Consider the following 20,666-nt stretch of genomic DNA (forward strand, 5'->3'; position numbering starts at 1 on the left):
TCATAGCATACACCCTCTACGTTCATCAAAAGAAACCAAATTTCTAAAGGACAAAAAAAATCAATTGGACTATATTAGAAAGAGCAGTACATAATCTCCTTAACCACAGTTCCAATGTGGCTGAATAGTTTTTTTCACAAATTCTACAACAAAAAAAGGGATGAGCTTGCAGCACAAAGTCAGTAAAGCCATCTAAAAAATAATAAAGCCAGTGGACCATTGAGATCCCTGTTGAAATGTTTAAAGAAAGTGGGCCCAAGCCCACATAGTTCTATATGCTTATTGAAAAACTGTGGGTTGCCAAGAATATCCCAGCAAACCTCAGGGATGCCATTACCATCACTTTTTTGGGAAAAGGGCAAAAGAACAGACTGTGGAAACTATTGAGGTATCTCTCTTTTAACCTTTGCTGGAAAAATTCTTGCAAGGATCCCCACAAATTATCTTCCACCTATTTCAGAAGGTATCTTCCTTGAAACCCAATATAATTTCCGCCACTTCAGATGAACAGTGGATATAATGTTCACTGCATGAGAGCTCCAGAACCAAGGAACAAAATCAATCTTTGTATATGGCATTCATCAACCTTGCAAAGATCTTTGAAACTGAATTGTAATGCTCTCTAGACTATTCTCCTTGAAAATCAGATGCCCGGATAAATTTGTGAATATCCAGTGGCTCCTTCATGATGACATGATGGCAACAGTCTTTGACAGCAATGGCTCCCAAAGTGACCCATTTAAAGTGGGATCAGGTATCAAAAAGGGATGCCCTATTGCCTCAGCTGTATTTTCTGTCTTTCTTCTGTTGCTATGATTCTACATCTTGTTTTACAAGCTTCCCTCCGGTGTGGAAATCACACGTGGGATAGATGGCAAGCTCTTTAACCTCAACAGGCGGAAAGTAAAGTAACAACAACTTCTGTTAAGCAGTGCTCATTTAGAGGAAAGTCTACCAGCTACTTTAAACTGGTTAGCAGAAGCATATGAAAAGCTTGGCCTTTCACTCATCATTGAAAAAACTTTGAAGCTCAACATTTAAAAAATCTTCCAAATCTCTTGGGAAGAGAAGATGCCCACAAATGTCAGCAGAACAAAAGAAGCAAAGACCATCATCATTGAAAAGATGACTCTCTACCATCAACTTCGCTGGACTGGTCATCCTGTCCAAATGCCCGATCACCATCTCCCAAAGCAGTTACTTCACCCTCAACTCAAGAACAGAAAATGAAATGGACAAAAAAAGAGATTAAAGATGGGCTTAAAGCTAACCTTAAAAACTGGAATAGAACTGGGAAGCCCTGGCCGATAGTGCTCCTATTTTTATCGGTTTTATACTTATTTATGCAATGCTTTTGATACTAAATAAATAAATAAATAAATACAGGGTCAGTTGACCAACAAGTCTATGGATTTTGAAGAGGCAAAAATAAAGAGCAGAAGAGGAAGGCACATCGAGCAAACCTTTGTCGTGTCTACCTTCCATCTGGAAATCTACGTCCTCATTGTGAAAGATCATGTGGATCCAGAATCACAGTCATCTACGTTCATCGCCAAGACTCTTATTTATTTATTTATTTATTTACAGTATTTATATTCCGCCCTTCTCACCCTGAAGGGGACTCAGGGCGGATTACAATGAACACATATATAGCAAACATTCAATGCCAACAGACAAACAACATATAAAGACAGACACAGAGGCATTTAACATTTTTTTCCAGCTTCACAATTCCGGCCACAGGGGGAGCTGTTGCTTCACTGTCCACTAGTGGCTGTACTTCCTCATTCCTTTCCTCGTGTTTTGCTGGCAGTTTTATGATGTTGTAAATTAGTTAAATAAGCCTCCCGCATAAAGCGTACCTAAATTTCCCTAATTGACAGATGCAACTGTCTTTTGGGGCTGCATAGGTCAACAGCAAGCCGGGCTATTTAATGGTCAGGGGCTTAACCCGACCCGGGCTTCGAACTCATGACCTCTCGGTCAGTAGTGATTTATTGCAGCTGGCTACTAGCCAGCTGCGCCACAGCCCGGCCCTTATCTCTGGAAGACAATCATACTCAGCCAATAATTTCCAGCAAGCTTGCCTTTTTCTGCCTTCTAGATTCGAAAAATAAATCCTCATCATTGCAGACTACAAATGTCATAATAAAATGTGGAAGGAATTTCATCTCAGCCCTAGCTAATACAAACACATAGGCATATACATCTGCCTCATTTTGCCATTTGCATTCTTGTATTGAACAACAAAATAAGATGCCCACAAGAGTTTTTGCATAAGATTTTTGTTTTGTAAGGTTTTATTTTTATTGTTAGAAACATATAGAAAAAGAGAAGGTGTGGTAATAGAAAGTCATTGTTAAGTATACATTCCCTCCTAAAATCCTATGGGGTGAATACAATTTGGCAATTTGACATGCAGAGGTTGTCTAAAAATTTCTACATGACTAGGTATAGTGCACTTTGACTAAGATGAGCACTGGCATAATTATCTGCTCTGCCTCAGGCAGCATTTTTTTTTGTCCATCCTAATTAGCTGGTTCAAGTCTGAGAAAAAAAAACCTTTTTATAGCAATGTGAATTTCTACCACCACCTTGTGGTAGAATTAATAAAGTACTACTGTACTTTCTAATGAATTTTTCAAGCCAACAGTTGTAAATGTTACTGCTAAAATACAATAGTGAGTTCTGAATCATAAAACCCAGGATCTTCATTTTCTATTTTCTTGGTTGGAAAGCTTCCTGAAATTGTTTCGATGCCCAACATGGGAAATTAAAAGACTAGACACAGGAACGTGGAGGCAGTGACAGACTTTATATTTCTAGTCGCGAAGATCACTGCAGATGCAGACCGCAGCCAGGAAATCAGAAGACGTTTACTTCTTGGGAAGAGAGCAATGGCCAACCTTGATAAAATAGTGAAGAGCAGAGACATCACACTGGCAACGAAGGTCCACATAGTTAAAGTAATGGTATTCCCCATAGTAACATATGGTTGCGAGAGCTGGACCATAAGGAAGACTGAGTGAAGGAAGATAGATGCTTTTGAACTTTGTTGCTGGAGGAAAATCCTGAGAGTGCCTTGGACCGCAAGATGATCCAACCAGTCCAGACTCCAGGAAATAACATCTGGCTGCTCACTGGAAGGAAGGATACTAGAGGCAAAGATGAAGTATTTTGGCCACATCATGAGAAGACAGGAAAGCTTGGAAAAGATCATGATGCTGGGGAAAATAGAAGGAGAAAGGAAGAAAGGCCGACCTAGGGCAAGATGGACGGTATCCTTGAAGTGACTGACTTGACCTTGAAGGAACTGGGGGCGGCGATGGCCGACAGGGAGCTCTGGTCGGAAACAACTATGTGATTGAGCAGCAGCAGACACAAAAACTGGGTTGTAAAGTTGAGCTTCATTGGTAAAATATCTTTTCTTCTCTCTGTCTGGCCTATCATTCAATTATGGGTTTCGTTTACCCTTCCAGAACTGTTGGGGCAGCATAGCAGACCATACGAGCTCCATGTCAGACCACTGACACCATATTGCATGTATGTCATGAATCACTTGAAATAGAAGAGCTTCCCTTCAACAAACCAAAATTATTTCCATCCAAGTGAGCAATGAGCACTTGTGTCAGAATCCCATAGAGCTCTCAGAACAAGCAGTTACATCAGCTGATACAATCACAGACCCTCTTGTTGAGCCATTCAATTGTGACCGTCAGCCATTCCCAACTGGGCTGGAATTGGCTTGCTGGGCTGCCCAGTAAACCACGCTGTGGCTGGATAATATGAAATGCCTTGCCATTCACAACCTAGAATCTCAAAGAAGAAAAACCATGACATCGATGTTGAAATAGATTTGTTGCCATCCACAGACCCTTAATGCCCAATCCATTGAATGACCTGAGGGTCCATGCCCAAAACTCAATCTGAAATGAATGCATACCAAATCCAAAACCAGATAGGTCTATAGCAGACAGAGTCATGAAAGTGGCCTTTCCTGAGGATCAACGATCAGCGTGACAAAAGAAAGGGCCTAGTTATGGACACCAAGCCTAAATTCATGCCTCAAATTGGGCAAATCATGGTGTCACTGGAGGGGTGTTACAAAACCATATCCCCACTCACATCCACAGCTGATCTGGCTTAGAAGACCCAATGGTCAATGGATTGATCACCTAAACTGAGATCACTGGACAAGAATTACTGCTGAAGACCATGGCATATTGTATTGACCATACATCATATAGTGAGGCTGCTTAAGATATCATCTGCAGCTATTCATAATTATCATACAGGCAATCCCCGAGGTACAAACATCTGACTTACAAACAATACATAGTTAAGAACGGGTGTGAGACAACAGAAAGTGAAAGAAATCTACCCCTAGGAAAGGGAATTCACTCCTGAAAGGGTTATCAAGGGGGAAAAGGTATCTACACTGAAGCTTTCTTGCTAATCCTTGTTTCCACAACAAGCCATATTTTTCAAAATTCAATCATTACAAGAACAGAAAGTAAGGTGAAATCTGAACAGCAGGAGAGACAGCAAAACAAACACCATGGCGGAGTTAATCATTCCCTATACTAGCCAAAGCTTAGAAGAAGGGGGGGAGAGGGAGGGAGAGAGAGAGAGGTTGGAGTTACACTTGAAAATGTAACTGTTTTGACTTACAAACAAATTCAATTTAATCATAATCCAGCAGAACGTATGTTGTGTGTAACTTGGACGCTGCCTGTATTTGGAAAACATGCAAGAAAAAAGTATGTTGCTTAAAGATTCCTCCAGCTTTTTGGTGGCCTAACAGTTGAATTGAATGCTATAACTGTTTCTCCTCTGATGCAGATTCTGACAGTGAAATCTGTGGCTGCACATAGTTGGGTGCCTATATTATTCCAGTCTGTTAGCTGTATTGTTTTTGCAAGGTCTGAATAATGAGTTCCTTTGACTTACCACTTAAGAGTCTCTCGGTATGTTTTGGAAGAATAGCTTTAGTCCACAGCAATGTACTAAAACTATTTTACTATATTAGAAATATATACTATATATTCTGTGGAGTTGCAGCAACCCACACACACAGCCTGTTGGCATACAACAGGAAAATCACAGCACAGGCATATATAACAAGTCACAGATAAAAAGGAAAAGATACTTAAAAGAATGCATCAGTTGTTCAGAAAATATGGAATTTTGTAACATCCTTGCCATTGAGAACACTGTGAAAAAAGTAATTCCTGTATTTTATCTGTATATTACAATATTTGGTGCAAACAAACAAAAAATGAAGTGTTTCAACAGAGACCAAGTCCCTTTGGAACGGTCCACATTTTTATAACTCCCATTCAAAAGAACCCATAGCAAGGCAACACATTACATCTTTCAGTCATTTCTGTGGAGTTGTTTCAATCTCATGCAATTAGCATTAATGGTTCTGAGAAATACTGGGCAGAGTCCCCATGGAGTGATTCAACAGCTTAAATCATTTCAGATTTCTTTTGTTTGCACATGAAACTGTTGTGATAGGATTTCAAATGATATGCAGTAATTGCTCTTTCATTGCAATGTGATATGAAATTAAGTGAAACTGATATGTGATATATGAAAATATTTTTGTATGTCAATTTACAATATTTGTAGTTCAGAATAAATGATGTTTTGTCGTATACTATAATGGCACATACAAGTACTGTCTCAAAAAAAAACCTTGTCTTTTTCACAGCCTCAAATTACATTTTAAATCTACTTTAAACCTTGTGCCTTTGTAATTTTAAAGTATTTTTTTAAAAAAATTAGCCACTCTGGATCCCATGCTGGTGGATAGCAGCTTAAAAGAATTGAATGTGGAGGGCCGACTGTAGTTTTCTTACTGCCTAACCGGTTTCTTACTTCTCGTTGTAGGAGGGGTGCAAATTAAGATGGGGAATACTAACTGAATTGTGGGGTGGGGTTGCGGTGGTCTATCGGGAAACCATCTGCTTGATCAGATGTCCCGTTCCACAATCTGCCTGGTTCAATTGTGTTCACCTGACGGTAGGGGACAGTTTGGGGATTCTGCTTGTGTACTGACCACCCCGCAACAGTTTTTCTGCCTGAGCTCGCTGAGGTGATCTCTAACCTGGTGTTGGAGTCCCAGCACCTGGTGGTATTGGGTGACTTCAACATCCATATGGAGTCCACCTTATGTGGCGCAGCTCAGGACTTCATGGTTGCCCTGACGGCCATGGGCCTGTCCCAAGTGATTTCTGGACCCACCCATCAGGCTGGACACACCTTGGACTTGGTTTTTGTTGTGGATGGAGGAGATGTAATTGTGGAAGAGCAAATTATTCTTCCATTATCATGGACTGACCATCACGTGATCAGCTTTAGACTGACTGCACCACCTATCCTCTGCGGGAGTGGAACCATTAGGATGGTCCGCCCCAGAAGACTTATGGATCTGGATGGATTCCTGATGTCTCTTGGGGAATGTCCTGTCATGATGGCTGGTGATCCTGTCGATGCCTTGATTAATCTCTATAACTCTGAGGTGACTAGGGCAGTAGACACAATCACCCCTGAACGTCCCCTATCATCTCGCAGAGTCAATTCAGCACTTGGTTTTCTGAGGAGCTGGCTTTGATGAAGTGGTCGAGATGGAGACTGGAGTGCATCTGGCACCAATCTCGAAGTGTGTCCGACCGAACACGGGCTAGAGCCTCTCGACTGCCCACATTGCACCTGCAATTAACAGACCAGCTGAGTTGCTTTGGGTGGTGGGGGAGCTTCTCCACCCTTGTGATGGGGAGGCTTTCCCTGACCACCTGACAACTCAATGCGGTGAGTTCACCCATCATTTTGCAGATAAAGTCGCTTGGATATGCTCCGACTTAGATGCCACCCTTGAAGCAGTACCACTGAAGGTAACCAAGGCATCTGCTTGTCCAGTTTTAATGGATTCGTTTCAGACTGTTCAGCCTGATGACATCAAAGGGATCCTTGGAGCTGTGAGGGCGACCACGTGCGCCTCGGACCCTTGCCCTTCTTGGCTATTATAATTTGCCAGTGGTGGGTTGGTAAATTGGTTTGTGAGGATCATAAACACTTCACTGGATCAGGGGAATTTCCATCTGCCTTAAAACAGGCATTGGTTAAACCAATCCTGAAGAAGGCGTCCCTTGATCCATTGGTATTAAACAACTACTGGCCAATTTCCAACCTCCCCTTTTTGGACAAGGTTCTGGAGCAGGTGGTCTCTTCGCAGCTCCAGGAATTCCTGTTAGAGACCGATTATCTTGCTCCATCGCAGTCTGGTTTCAGGTCTGGTCACTGTACAAAGATGGCTTCGGTCACCTTGGTGGATGACCTCCACAGAGAAGTTGACAGGGGGAGTGTGTCCCTGTTAGTTCTCTTGGACATCTCAGCAGCTTTTGATACCATCGACCATGGTATACTTCTGGGTCGGCTCCGGAATGGGTATTGGTGGTGTTGTTCTGCAATGGCTCTGCTCCTTCCTGGAGGGTTGTTTCCAGTTGGTGAAGCTGGGAGACTCCTGCTTGGACCCCTGGCCATTGACCTGTGGGGTCTCGTAAGGTTCCACTCTGTCTCCCATGCTTTTTAACATCTACATGAAACTGCTAGGTGATGTCATCTGGAGTTTTGGAGTTTGGTGCCATCTCTGTGCAGATGACACTCAACTACTTTCCACTGAATTCGAAGGAAGCCCTTCAGATCCTAGACCATTTTCTGGCCGTTGTGATGGACTGGATGAGGGCTGAAGCTTAATCCTGACAAGACAGAGATCCTACAGGTCAGTCGTACAGCCAATCGGGGGTGGCAACTTGTACTCGATGGGGGTCGCACTCCCCCTGAGGACACAGGTCCGCAGTCTGGGGGTCCTCCTGGATTCAGCACTGACACTTGATTGTCAGGTGTCTGTAGTGGCTTTTGCACAGTTAAAGCTTGTGTGCCAGCTGCGATCATACCTCATGAAGTCTGACTTGGCCACGGTGGTCCACGCCTTAGTTATTTCCAGACTGGATTACTGCAATGCGCTCTACATGGGGCTCAGAAACTACAGCTGGTACAAAGATCAGCAGCCAGAGTGATAACTAGCTCCACTGACTACCAATAAGTTTCTGGGCCCAATTCAAGGTGCAGGTTATTACCTATAAAGCCCTAAATGGTTCAGGACCTGCTTATCTCTGCGATCGCCTCCTCCCCTATGAACTCACGTGGGTCTTGAGATCTTCCGGGGAGGCCCTTCTCTCGCTCCCCCTGTCTCAGGTGCAGTTGGTGGGGACAAGGGAGAGGGTCTTCTTGGTGGTGGCCTCTCGGCTCTGGAACTCCCTCCCCAGGGAGATCAGACTGGCACCTTCCCTGTCCACCTTTCAGAAGTATCTTAAAACATGGCTGTTTCAATGAGCCTTAGAATGAATAGTTCCAGTTAGATATTTAACTTGACACAATTACTGAATTTTATCCATGTCCCTCACTCTTGTTGATTTTAATCATGTAATGAGACTTTCCTGCCTTCCCTGATCGCCCTATATTATTATCCTCGAGCCTCACGTAGAGTCTGTACAAGCTCACCCTTACACATTTTGTACTATGCGCTAGGTTCTAAAGACCGGATATGTTTATGCTGTTTTATGCTGTGTTATACTGTTTTTACTGTTTTATATTGTTTTAAATCATGACTGTATTTTAATGTATAATGATGTTGGGCTTGTCCCCATGTGAGCCGCCCCGAGTCCCCTTGGGGAGATGGGAGCGGGATATAAAAATAAAGTTATTATTATTATGAATTGTAGCCAAAATGGAAAGATTGAAAATCAATGGAATGTCAGAAAGCATAACAGAGCAAAAGAGGAAGAATTCATTAGGAGTTGAACATGATCAATAGCCAAAAAATGCTTGAGTGGAAACATGCCGAAAACTGAAGAATACCATATTGTAGAAGTGAGCATTCTTCAAAAAAGGCATATCTGGCTCAAACAATACCTAAGAACACACTACACTCCAATATTTTATTGTAGGTCCTACTTGTTTGAACTACTGCTGAAGCTTGAACAGAGGTGTGAGAATGACTATGAACCATGCTTAATGAAATCCCAAGATTATAAGGCATTAATCATGTTTGCATTGATTGTAAGAGGGGAATCAGTGTCTTCCATAGTTTCTTGGTGCTCAGAGAGACAATTCTGAAAGACAAGACAGGGTCTGGTAATGAACATTAGGATGCTTAATGAAATCTCAACATTCTTAAGGCTGGAACTGCCTTCTAGACAATGTCATTATCCAGAAGCTAGAAGACATAATAAGGGAATCACCTATCTCAGATCTGATTCTGACCAACAGTGATGAATGGAGTGAAAGTGGTAGCTTCTTTTGGTGGGAGCAACCATGTACTTCTTGAGCTTAATAGGGGAAGTCAAGCATGTTCGGAAATGTTTGCTAGACTTTAAGAAAGAAGATTTCAGTAAATTATAACTGCCCAATCAATTTGACACCAAAACCAGGAAAATTCTAGCTCAGATAATTAAATAGACCATCTGTAAGCACTTAAGAAGGAATGCTATGCTAATATGGGTTTCTCAAAAACAAGGAATGTCAGCCTAACATTGTCTATTTATAGTATTTATTTGTATTTTAGAAATTCTAACATCACTGAACTGAACTGGAGCTGGGTGCAAATTGCAAATTTAACAGAAAACCACATTTTACAGTAACAAAGAGCATTAACACAGATTGCATCCCATTGAAAGCATTTGCATGGAGGCTTAAAATGAACATCAGATGAAAACCTTAGCTGACAATTTCCTAAAAAGTGTTGGCAGCAGTTCCAGCTTTAGTCAATTGGGTGGCATATGAACAAAGAAATGCTGGACTGAATAATCCTAGCCCTCAGGTGTTGTTTTTTTAAGAGAAGGATATACATTTTCTTTTCCACTTTAAGAAGCTCATAGTCATCTACTGGTAATTTCCTCTCATTCTTTTTCCTCCTTTGCAGGACACCCACATCCTTCCTAAAGTTCATTCTGGAGCTCCGAGATACCATGCTTGAAGAGCAATTCTTGATATTTCCTTACATGGAGAAGAGCCAACACATCCGTGTATTGAGTCACAAGCATCTCTTGCTCTCAGTGTTTCTAACCTTCCTTTATGCAGCTGGGAAACAGAAGGACAAAAAACTTATGTTCTATAGTTATATTTATGTTTACATCTCTTTGAAAAGAAAAGTATGCTTAACTCATTAAGGCGTGTTCACAATCATATTTAAGCCTGAGACAACTACTGCATTTGATCTGTAACACACAGGGTGAATATACACTATAGAATAAATGCAATTTGACACCACTGTAACTGCCATGACTCGATGCTATGGAATTCTGGGATTTCTAGTTAAGTGATGCACCATCATGCTTGGTCAAAGAAGGAGAAAGACCTTGTAAAACTACAGTTCCCAGGATTCCATAGGATGGCGACATGGGAGTTAAAGTGGTGCTAATTATATAGTATAGATGCCCTCATAGTTACATGTGATATTAACTTTTGTGTTGAAGGAGTATCGGACAGCAAATTCAGTTCTCTCCATATGGAAGCCATTACAGAAATGTGATTGTCGGTCACTCTATCCATTGTAAAAATGATATTGGTGTTATTTCAGGAATATAAGCTATGGAAGTAGACGTTTGTGGAAGCATTTTCCGCAATTTCATTCATCTGCACATCTAAACTTATAATTATTTTGTTAATCATTATCAACAAAATATAATAAAATAAAATGATACTGCTGTTGTTGTTGATGATGATGATGATGATGATATACACTATAAGAAATTGTGATAAGGGCAGGATTACACCAGAATGTCACTTCTCTTGCTACACCATAGTATTAAGCTGATCGTGCCAATTGCCAGAAGAACTGGTGTGAAAATCAAGGTGATGAGAATTTTATCCGTTGGATCTTCCCAGTGTTCTTTTACTGAAGAACATTTTGAAAAGAACTGTCTATGTATTTCAGTGATGAAGCCCTCAGCAAGGGGATTAGGCCAAAAGCATCTTGCTGTTAAAGCCTTCTGCTCTGTACATAGGGAAAATTTGCTGTAGTACCTAAAAACAAAAAGAGCATGGAAATAAATTTGACAAATAGACACTTTAAAAGATACCTACAGATAACTGTCTCCCTTCTTTAAACACAATCCATGGTCATCCAGATTTAAAAATATAGAGCAGACCATGTTTTTGATTAAGGCAACAACTTGAAACAACTGGACAAATGCAACCCTGATAGAAGGACTAGGCTCTGTTCTTGAGTTAGACTAAGTTATTCTAATCTCTTGTATTATTTTGTGCTGATATCCATAAATGGGGCTACGACATTTGACTGCTGGCTTAAAGAGTATTTCCTTAAATGGAGTAAAACTAACACATCTCTGAGTTGATTCACTGACCATATATTGCTCATAGTGATTGTAGATGGCAGATATGTGAACCTAGAATAACCCATCAATGACCTTAGGGCCCTTTCACACAGGACTAAAACCCACACTGAAGCAGGTTTAAATAACCCGGTTCAGCATGGGTTCCAGTCCACACCTACCCACCCAAACCCAATTTTCCCAAGAGGAGGTAGGTACATGTCACCCCGAGACAAATCAGAGTGGCATGAAGCCACCCCCAACCCCCATTTAGCCCCTAAAACTTACTTAGGTCCCCAGCTGCAATAAGGTCCCAGCCCCCATTAAGGCTTCCATCAAGTCCTCCTGGCATGAGAAAATGACACCTGAGAAGATGGGAGGGGTGATGAGGAAAATCTCTTTCCCCCCCTCCCGCCCCATCTCCTCGCACATCATTTTCTCATGCCAGGAGGACTTGAGAGGAGGCTCTATGGTGGTTTGTTCCAAATTAATTATATAACCTGAACATGGTACAAAAACCCTAGATTAGACTCAGAAGAAGGTGGCAAGAAAACTGGTGGAATGACAAATCAGTCGAAGATGTGTAAATGACACACTACTAGCAGAAAATGCTTAAAAAATGGAACACCTGTTGGGGAAGATTGAGGAAGAAAATGTAAAAGCAGAGTTACAGCTGAATTCTGAAAAAACAAAATTAATAACTACATATGATTTACATTATATCAACGTCAATTTCCAACTTCTAGAAACCCTAATGTGGCTGTTTTCTTGGAAGGGTTGCCTTTGCCCTCCCCCTGAGGTTTGCCCAAGGTCACCCAGGAGGTATTCGTGTCCAGGCAGGGATTCAAACCCTGGTCCCCAGAGTCATAGTCCAACACTTAAACATTTATGGCTCTCATTATAGTTTAGCCATAAATCAAAATGGAGACTGTAGCCAAGATATTAGAATAATACTAGGACTTCGCAGAGCAGCGAAGGCAAATGTAGATAAGATCCACAAGAATACATTATTATATACCAAAGTCAGGATTCTCCATACCATCATATTTCTGATTTGTCTGAGGACAGGGCAAAAGGTGCTTTGTACCCTGCTCTTCTTTTTTCTTTCTTTTATTTTCTTTGAAGTGTTATTTTGGTTTTTGTCTGGATGTTCTAAGGGACTGCTGAGGTCTGCTAAGTCACTGACTTGCTTGGAGGAGGATATAGCAGCCCCTAACCCTATACAACTGTGGCTACATGGAGAGTTTCTTTGTTTTCAAAGGGACTTTATTGTTAACAATCAGCAAAGTTGCCATCACAAGACATTTTTGTCAAGACTGGAAGGTCCCTCTAAAATTATCTATATAAAGGCTTACAGACCAATTTCTCCCAGAATCTTGAATCATAATTGTCTCCTCATAACCCAGTGAGAAAAGAGTTTTTTCCTCCCTTCCCAAGAACTTGAAACAATTGTACTGTTTCCTGATTACACCTTAAGAATCCCTCCAAAATGGCCCCTGTACATGCACAACAAACACATATTTTCAATTGTTCCACAATGACATGACTGCAATGAGGAGTCATGACATTATAGAAGTGAGTGTAGGGTTATTTAGTTTGTCCAGAGGATTGAAAGCCAACCACTGTTTTTCCCCCTGATTTTTTTTGAGAGACACATCCATTTAATGCAATTAAAATCTGCAAAGACAGCTTATTGTTTACCGAAAGGAAAGCTATTGACATTCATTAATCCAAAGAAAGAATTTGGGTGATGAACTCCTTGAAAAGAAGTCATTATCAGCGCTAGTAAAACTGCAAACAGAAGGGAAGTGCAATCAGAGGAAAGAAACTGCACTTACAGTTCAATGGGCATATGCTACTGTGATTTAATAGATTAAATTGTTAAATGTAGACCAAACTTTCAATCATTTTCACATGAACGTAACACTTGGGCTTTGCACTTCAATCTACAAATGGAGCTACATCTATTCAGCAGCCTCCAAGAGACCTATAGCAGCTCTTTCAGCAGTTGCTCCAAAAAGCCTAGAATCTCTTCTCAATTACAACAGTGCCTGGATTTTTTCTGGTAGCTAGACAAGAAAGCTTGGAAAAGATCATGATGCTGGGGAAAATGGAAGGAAAAAGGAAGAGAGGCCGACCAAGGGCGAGATGGATGGGTGGTATCCTTGAAGTGACTGGCTTGACCTTGAAGGAACTGGGGGCAGCAACGGCCAACAGGGAGCTCTGGCGTGGACTGGTCCATGAGGTCACAAAGAGTCTTAAATGACTGAATGAATAAAGAAGAAGCAGAGAAAAATCTTATTATTCCAAAGTTGAAAGTCACAGGTGTTGAAAGGTACTGTATACTTTTCAACATTTCACAGCTAAAAGTAGGGAAACATGAGGATGCAATTCAAAGAAGGTTTAATTTTGGACTTCAACTCCCAGAAATCCCAGCCAGTTTATCAGCTGTTAGAGGGGCAAAGTTTGCCCATGCCTGATTTAGATCCTTAAAGTTCTGTATAATTTTACTTGCAGTTTTGAGTTAACTCTTTCATGAACTGCAGCACACATGTCTTCCAGCATACATTAAAGTGCTTTTGATTCCAGTGTTCTGAATCAAGAAAAAGAAAAAAAGAACAGTTGTTGATTTGACTATACTAAGACAAGTGTCACATATTCTTGTGATCTGTGCCAGTTGTGGTAGTCATACTTCAGATTCGCTTCTCATGGCCCAACAGGATTGTAATAATTCTCAATGGCAAATATTTCTACATATTAAAAAGAGGAAAAGCTTATGAGTGGATTAAATAAAATTGTATGATTGGGGTTTGGCTATGGGCCTATTAAGGCTTACTAACGCTGAAGACAGCATCCTAAGAAATTTGGAACATGGAAAACTGCATTATGGAGAAACAAATGAGGTGAAGATTGGATTAACATTGTTATGAAAAGTGCTGATGATGAAAATGCTAAACTGCTGAACTGACATAACTGACCTTTTGGTGTAAACAAAACATGTTTACATGGTCAGAGACAATATTCTTTAAGAAGAAAGTCAGAAATAATCTTCCTTACATTTAGGAAGAAAAACAATTAATGGAGCTTCAACAAGCCTTAGCTGAGTGACAGTTTGTCAAACAATCAAGAAGAACAACAGCAAAAAAATTGCTACATAAGAAAACACTTTCCTCTTCTAAAGTGTGTCGGATCTGTGAGGAATGCAAGCTGGGAAGGGATGGTGAGTGTGCTGAATGTATGTGAGTGAATGCTGAGTTAATGCAATGTTCCCCTTTGTCTGTGTAACCAACATAGCTATTATAAAACCAGTACTAGAGTATGTGTTGACTTCTTTCTCTAAAAGTGCCTGTCCCACTGGAAATGGATTAAAGAACATTTTTAAGGGTCAAAAAGTATTCATGACACTTACAGGACGAATTCCTTTATATCGCACCATTTTTTGGAGTCTACCTTGTGCATCATCTCTTCAAAGTATTTCCCACACTCAGGCAAGTTTTGTAACATGAGGGATTCATTGCAGATGCTCACTTCTTGTGCACCTGGAGGATGGAGAAGGAATTTTGCAAATCAACAAAGAAACACCAGTGATCTCTCAATTCTTTTTGAAGAAGAATACGAGAACCAACTTTTTTAGAATATTAACCAAAATAAGGAAACATTTTTGAATGGATTCTTTACATCTCAAGGCAGTTTGAAATATGAAAAATGTTTTATAGGTACTGTTGAAAAGCTGTTTCCAATGGGATAAATATGTGTGTTGTCGAAGGCTTTCATGGCCGGGATCACAGGGTTGTTGTATGTCTTTCGGGCTGTGTGGCCATGTTCCAGAAGTATTCTCTCCTAAAGGTTCATAAATTAGCATAAAGTTTTAGCCTTGTAGGTATATTGATACATGTATGCTGGGCTTACAAAAATGTATGGTTACTTCTAACCAGTTTTATTTTTATTTAAAATAATAAATCTCTGCTGAAATACAGCACAGTCATTTTGGTGTCATCCTCCCACCACTCTGCTGCATGGGACTGGAATTAATATCAAGCACCCTAAGAAGCAAGCATTGTTGTAGAAAATATATCCATCAGGCACAGAAGGGGAGAAATCTTCATGCAGGTTCTCCTTTGAGAATGTATCATAGCTGAAATGCAATTTAGTTCAATCCACAGAGTTATACAAATGGGAGAAGCAATCAGTTCCAGGGTTTTTCAGATCACATCTATTTTGTTAATAGTATGTTACTTTAAAAAAAATACAAAGGAGCATCTGCTTTGATGTGTGTGACAAATCAATTTCTTGTTTTTAGCATGCTCTTCAGTGAGATAAAGTTTGGAATCAATTTATATTTATATGAAACCATTTAGAGAAATTTATATATTTTTAAAGTATGGTTTACCCATTTTATTTTTACATATATACATGTTAGCTTCCCCCCCAGAGTACTCTCAGGAAAAATGATTTCCTCTATATGTCTTTATGGTTGTCAGGTATGAAGCAAGAATTGCAAACACTTAGATTTTATCTTGGGGAAACAGCACCCTGAAGAAGAATCACCTTATGACACAACTATATTTCTGTATTAACTTATTATCAAAACTCAATCTTTTAAAGGTTGTCATTTTAATAATATCAGTGTTAAACAAATGCAAATAGAGAAATCTGACTTCTTACCTGTCAATCCAATTGTCATTATTCCATTTACTAGAAAGAAAAGAGGGCCACAATTAAAGATATAAATTCCAGAAAATTATTACAGTAGATCGTAAAAAAAGCTTATGCAATATATTTGCAAATTTCAAGAAACACTGGGCATAAACTGTCCTAGTGTCAGCACTAAAGTCAATGTTAAAACTCCCATTACTATTCATGGTGATAAACATATTAACATTAGACATTCATAAAACACCGAAAATTCCTGTAAGACCACATAATCTATTCACCTATTCCAAACCCTCTATTTGCAAGCAGGTTTCGAATGACAATTATTTTAACCCCTTATCAGCTGATTCCAATATTATTTAAAAACAAAGCAATATTAGTGTTCTTGTGTGTTTTCCAGGATGTATGGTCATGTCCCAGAAACAATATTAGCTTGGCATTATATTCTTTCATTGCATAGTCATTACTACTACTACTGTATTGTGTACTAGTTGATGTCCTCCTTTGACTTTCTTTCTCCCAAGACTGGCACTGTAGTTTTCCATCATTTTTAGTCCCAAATTTTTGCTCTGTTTCTTTTTTTGAGTCCTAAGTCTTGATACCACAGTGCCAAGAACCTGGAAGTTAAAGAGCAGAAATATGCACTGGACCACATAAAATGTTAATGATTCAAATAGAAAAATAAATGACTACCCAGGAATGACATCTAGGTTATCACACAGAAAAGCAGAAATGTACCAGGGACCTTGGCAGCTGCCTGCTTCTTCAGTCTGCTGGGTAAGTACCTTTCCCACCCATCTCTCTGTATTTGTGTGATATATAACCGGAATGAATGCATTAATGAAGCCTAAATTCTCCCTAGTAGCTATGATTAGAACTGAAACCGACATGCATGAAACATATCGTAAGAAAACGTGACTCACTAGAAAAGACAATAATGATTTATTAAGGTAGAAGACAGTAGGAAAAGGAAGATCACATTACACATGGATAGACTCAAGGCCCATCCAGATAGGCCCCAAACCGGGGCCTGTCTCAGTAATACCAGAGACGTCCAAATGAAAAATCGAATTAATTCAGAACAAATCAGGGTCTTCCTGGTTTGTTCCGAATTAATTAAAAACCTAGTAAGATCCCAATCTTATGGTAAGATCTGGGTCTTACCAGGTGTGGCCCATGTGGATTGTGCCCGCGGACCACATCACGTGATCCCCATGTCAGACCCTGGAAGATCTTGGAACAAAAGCACACTCACGAAGGCAAATCCTTGGATACAGCTTTATTTCCTTCTTATCACAGGCTATAGAAAGCGAGCTCTGACCAGTTCCCATCAATTGCAGTGTATATCATCTAGTTGACCCTTCACCCCTTCCACTATTTATTTTCAAAAGGCTACATTCATAGAATCATAGAATTGTAGAGTTGGAAGAGACCTCGTGGGCCATCCACTCCAACCCCCTGCAAGAAGCAGGAAAATTTCATTCAAAGCACCCCCGACAGGTGGCTATCCAGCCTCTGCTTAAAAGCCTCCAAAGAAGGAGCCTCCACCACACTCCGGGGCAGAGAGTTCCACTGCTGAACAGCCCTCACAGTGAGGAAGTTCTTCCTGATGTTCAGGTGGAATCTCCTTTCCTGTAGTTTGAAGCCATTGTTCCATTCTCACAGAACACTCTGCAGTTCCCAGTTTTCCCCCTGTAGTGAAATGTTTAATTGCATGAGAGATTTTTAAACTTATTGTTAAAATTAGAACATGGCTTACCTTGCAGGGTTGGTGTGTGAACCGGCATTTTGTAATCCTTGGAATGCAACAACAGGAGAGGAGCTAATTTACATAGCAGTGACCGGATTGGTCATATGTAAATGAGCGTGTGCCAGAGTTTAAAAGTGGAGTTGGCAGTTGACAGTTGGGAGAGCAGCTGAACATTCAAAAGTTAGTTAGGTTGGGGAAAGTTAACTGTTAGGACAGGATAGTCAGGTTACCAGTGAAGATAGGATAAGGAATGTGTTAATTGAAGATATGTGCTAGAATAGCTAAAATAATAAGTTGAGAATAGTCAAAGTTCTGCCCCTGCAAAGTAAAATGTATTCTCTGTTGTGTTTGCAAGGCTGTGTGAGAGAAAGTAATACTGTAACATTGTATTTCAACTAAGAAAGCAAAGCTCCAATGTAACCAACACACTTCTGTGCCAGACAACAATAAAATAAACTTTGTTACTGTTTCATTCAAGCAAAAAACTGTGACCCTAAAACAGTGGGTGAGAGATAAAGAGAAGTTTTTCCTCTTGTATAAAGAAACCCCTGTGAAGAGGGACTTCTATATATTCATTAGTGACAGAGGTGGGATGACAAGATTACCCCCCTCTGATACTTAAAAGAAAAGAAAAGAAAAGAAAAGAAAAAGGTTCGTCGTCCCACCCCCAGTCCAGATGGCCCAATTAAAAGAAAATAAAACTTACCTGGCTGCCATTATGTTCTCGCACCTCCCCCCCCCCCCCCGCACGAGGAAATGAAGTCCCAGGAGAAGGGGGCGGGAAGAGATTTTCCTCCTCCCCCCCCCCCACCCCGGTCTCCTAGTGTGTCATTCCCTCATGCCAGGCAGGCACGAGGAAGAACATAATGGCAGCCAAGTAAGTTTTCTTTGCTTTTAACAGGTAAATTTGGAGGACTTTGGGGTGGATGCATGCCAGCCCAGTTGTTATCGGCATACCATGTAACCACCCTCCCTAGGAAAGCCCAGGATTTTTGACTCTAAAACCCGCTTTGGCACGGATTTGAGGCCTGTATGGAAGTGCCCTCTGTCAAGGAATCCACATCCCTGAATCTGCAAAACCTGAGGGGTGCTGGCTTGGGAATCCCTCATTGGGTGCCTATTGTTATGTGATTTCAGCATGCACAAGAATAGGTTTTGATACCTGCCATGTATAGCTTTCCAGAAGGCCGAATGAGACACAGATGGGTTGAAGGCAAAATCAGAGGTTTATTCTCAAAGGCGAGAAAGGATGTCAAAGGAGAATGCACTCCAAAGAACTGTTGAACTGACATACCACAACGGCATATACAGATAATTTTTCTTTCATTTGGCAGCTATTCCAGAAACCCGTGCCAGCTCCTGAGTGGGTTAGAAACTATCCAGCTAGAATCTGCATCCTGAGTGGCTGAGGACTCTGTCCACTGTCATTGATGTCTGGCTCTTCAGAATGGCAGGAAATTTAATAAATGGTCATTGGAGTATTTGAACTGTTAGTTCATTTATTGATCTGCTTCCCAAGAGGGGGCACAATCAGAAAGGAATGTGGGGTGGCATTGGGAAATGGGCTCATGATAAGTGTAACGGATTAGCCTACCTTACAAAGTTGGTCTAGAAGTAGTTGTCAGGCCTTGCTTGCAAAAACTGTTCAAATATAAATAAACAACAACTTCTTGTTTTTCCTCACATAAAGTGTCTCGTGTAATTCTCACACAGAGGAGGCTCCTGAATATAACATTGGTAGCAATATTAGTAGTGGTACCAAGTCCAAATCCTCCCTATATTAGTGTCAGTGAGTGGTGACACATTGAGTCCTCCAATATTTTGATGACAGCTGAAACCAATCCTCTGCAATAAGCTTAATGGTTTGGCTCTTGTGGGAACAATTGAGTTAGCTTAAGGGCCCTTCTACACAGCACCTAAAATGCAAAAGTTACTGGGTTAAAAAGGGGGATGGCTAAATTATGCTAGCACTAAATCTGCACTCATTCACATTAACAAAGCAAAAACATGTGGTAAAAAGGTTCTCTTATAATCTGATTTTGGCTGGAAAATGTGCATATTGGCACATATAATCTTGCAGTCATGCAAAACATGTGATTTCCTTCCCTCCCCGCTGTGGAGATTGCACCAGCGCATGTCCACTTTTAACAAGCTGGAAACGGCTGATCAGTTGATTGGGCAGTGAAATGGACACACAGCTGGTTTAAAGGAAGCACAAATGGGGAGCAATTAGAACTCCCTCAAACTCTTTATTTCACAGTTTATAATATTAAACAGAGCTTGCATTAAAAATTGGGGGAAGAGAGATTATTTATTTATTTATTTTCCACATTTATATGCCGCCTTTCTCTCTACCCCAGAGGGGACTCAAGGCAACTATTTGATGCCTTATTAAAATAGGCATTTTAAAATACATTAAACGTATAAAAACAATGCCTTCGCTATTAACCACGCTATCCAGAATCACAATCTGGGCCATTCCAATAGTCATTGCACATAATAAAAAATGTGTTTGTGTGTACATTCAGATATTCACATATACATATATCGGATCTAGTGCATAATGTGGTGATTTCTTTTTTTAAAAAAAACTGCCAGATATCCCCTGTCCACCTTCAATCTTGTTCTGATACAGACAAAGCCTCTCAAGACAGTGGGGGACCCAATCCCGGAACTAACAAGTCTGTTTGGGGACCTGGAGTCAGGTCCTGGGAATTTTTACTCCCCATTTTAAACCCGGATTTTGGTGCTGTCTGGAAATGCCCTAAGGTACACAATAGGTGCTTGTAGGTGACTTCAATTAGTGTTGCCAGAGTGAGGCTGGCTTGAGGCATGGGAGAATAACCATACCACAAATACTCCCA

General features: G+C 40.6%; 1 protein-coding gene across 5 annotated transcripts in view; it reads right to left on the bottom strand.

The window, feature by feature from the left end:
• Positions 1-9,599: 9,599 nt before the first annotated feature.
• Positions 9,600-20,666, bottom strand: part of ramp3 (receptor activity modifying protein 3) — a 29,926-nt gene continuing 18,859 nt past the window's right edge. Inside the window, exons 1-4 of one of the 5 annotated variants that reach the window (XM_062957301.1) lie at positions 18,509-18,527; positions 16,065-16,094; positions 14,809-14,938; positions 9,600-11,091 (exon numbers count right to left, since the gene is read on the bottom strand). In XM_062957301.1, the coding sequence (XP_062813371.1) occupies positions 10,836-11,091; positions 14,809-14,938; positions 16,065-16,083 (405 nt within the window). In that variant the 5' untranslated portion in view covers positions 16,084-16,094; positions 18,509-18,527 and the 3' untranslated portion in view covers positions 9,600-10,835. Of the gene's footprint in view, positions 11,092-11,216; positions 13,993-14,808; positions 14,939-16,064; positions 16,095-17,811; positions 18,464-18,508; positions 18,528-20,666 lie in introns of those variants that run through there. The other 4 variants (XM_003229855.4, XM_062957300.1, XM_062957303.1 and 1 more) reach the window with 4 other exon arrangements.

The sequence above is a fragment of the Anolis carolinensis genome, chromosome 6 (assembly GCF_035594765.1).
Source record: "Anolis carolinensis isolate JA03-04 chromosome 6, rAnoCar3.1.pri, whole genome shotgun sequence".
NCBI classification, from domain to species: Eukaryota; Metazoa; Chordata; class Lepidosauria; order Squamata; family Dactyloidae; genus Anolis; species Anolis carolinensis.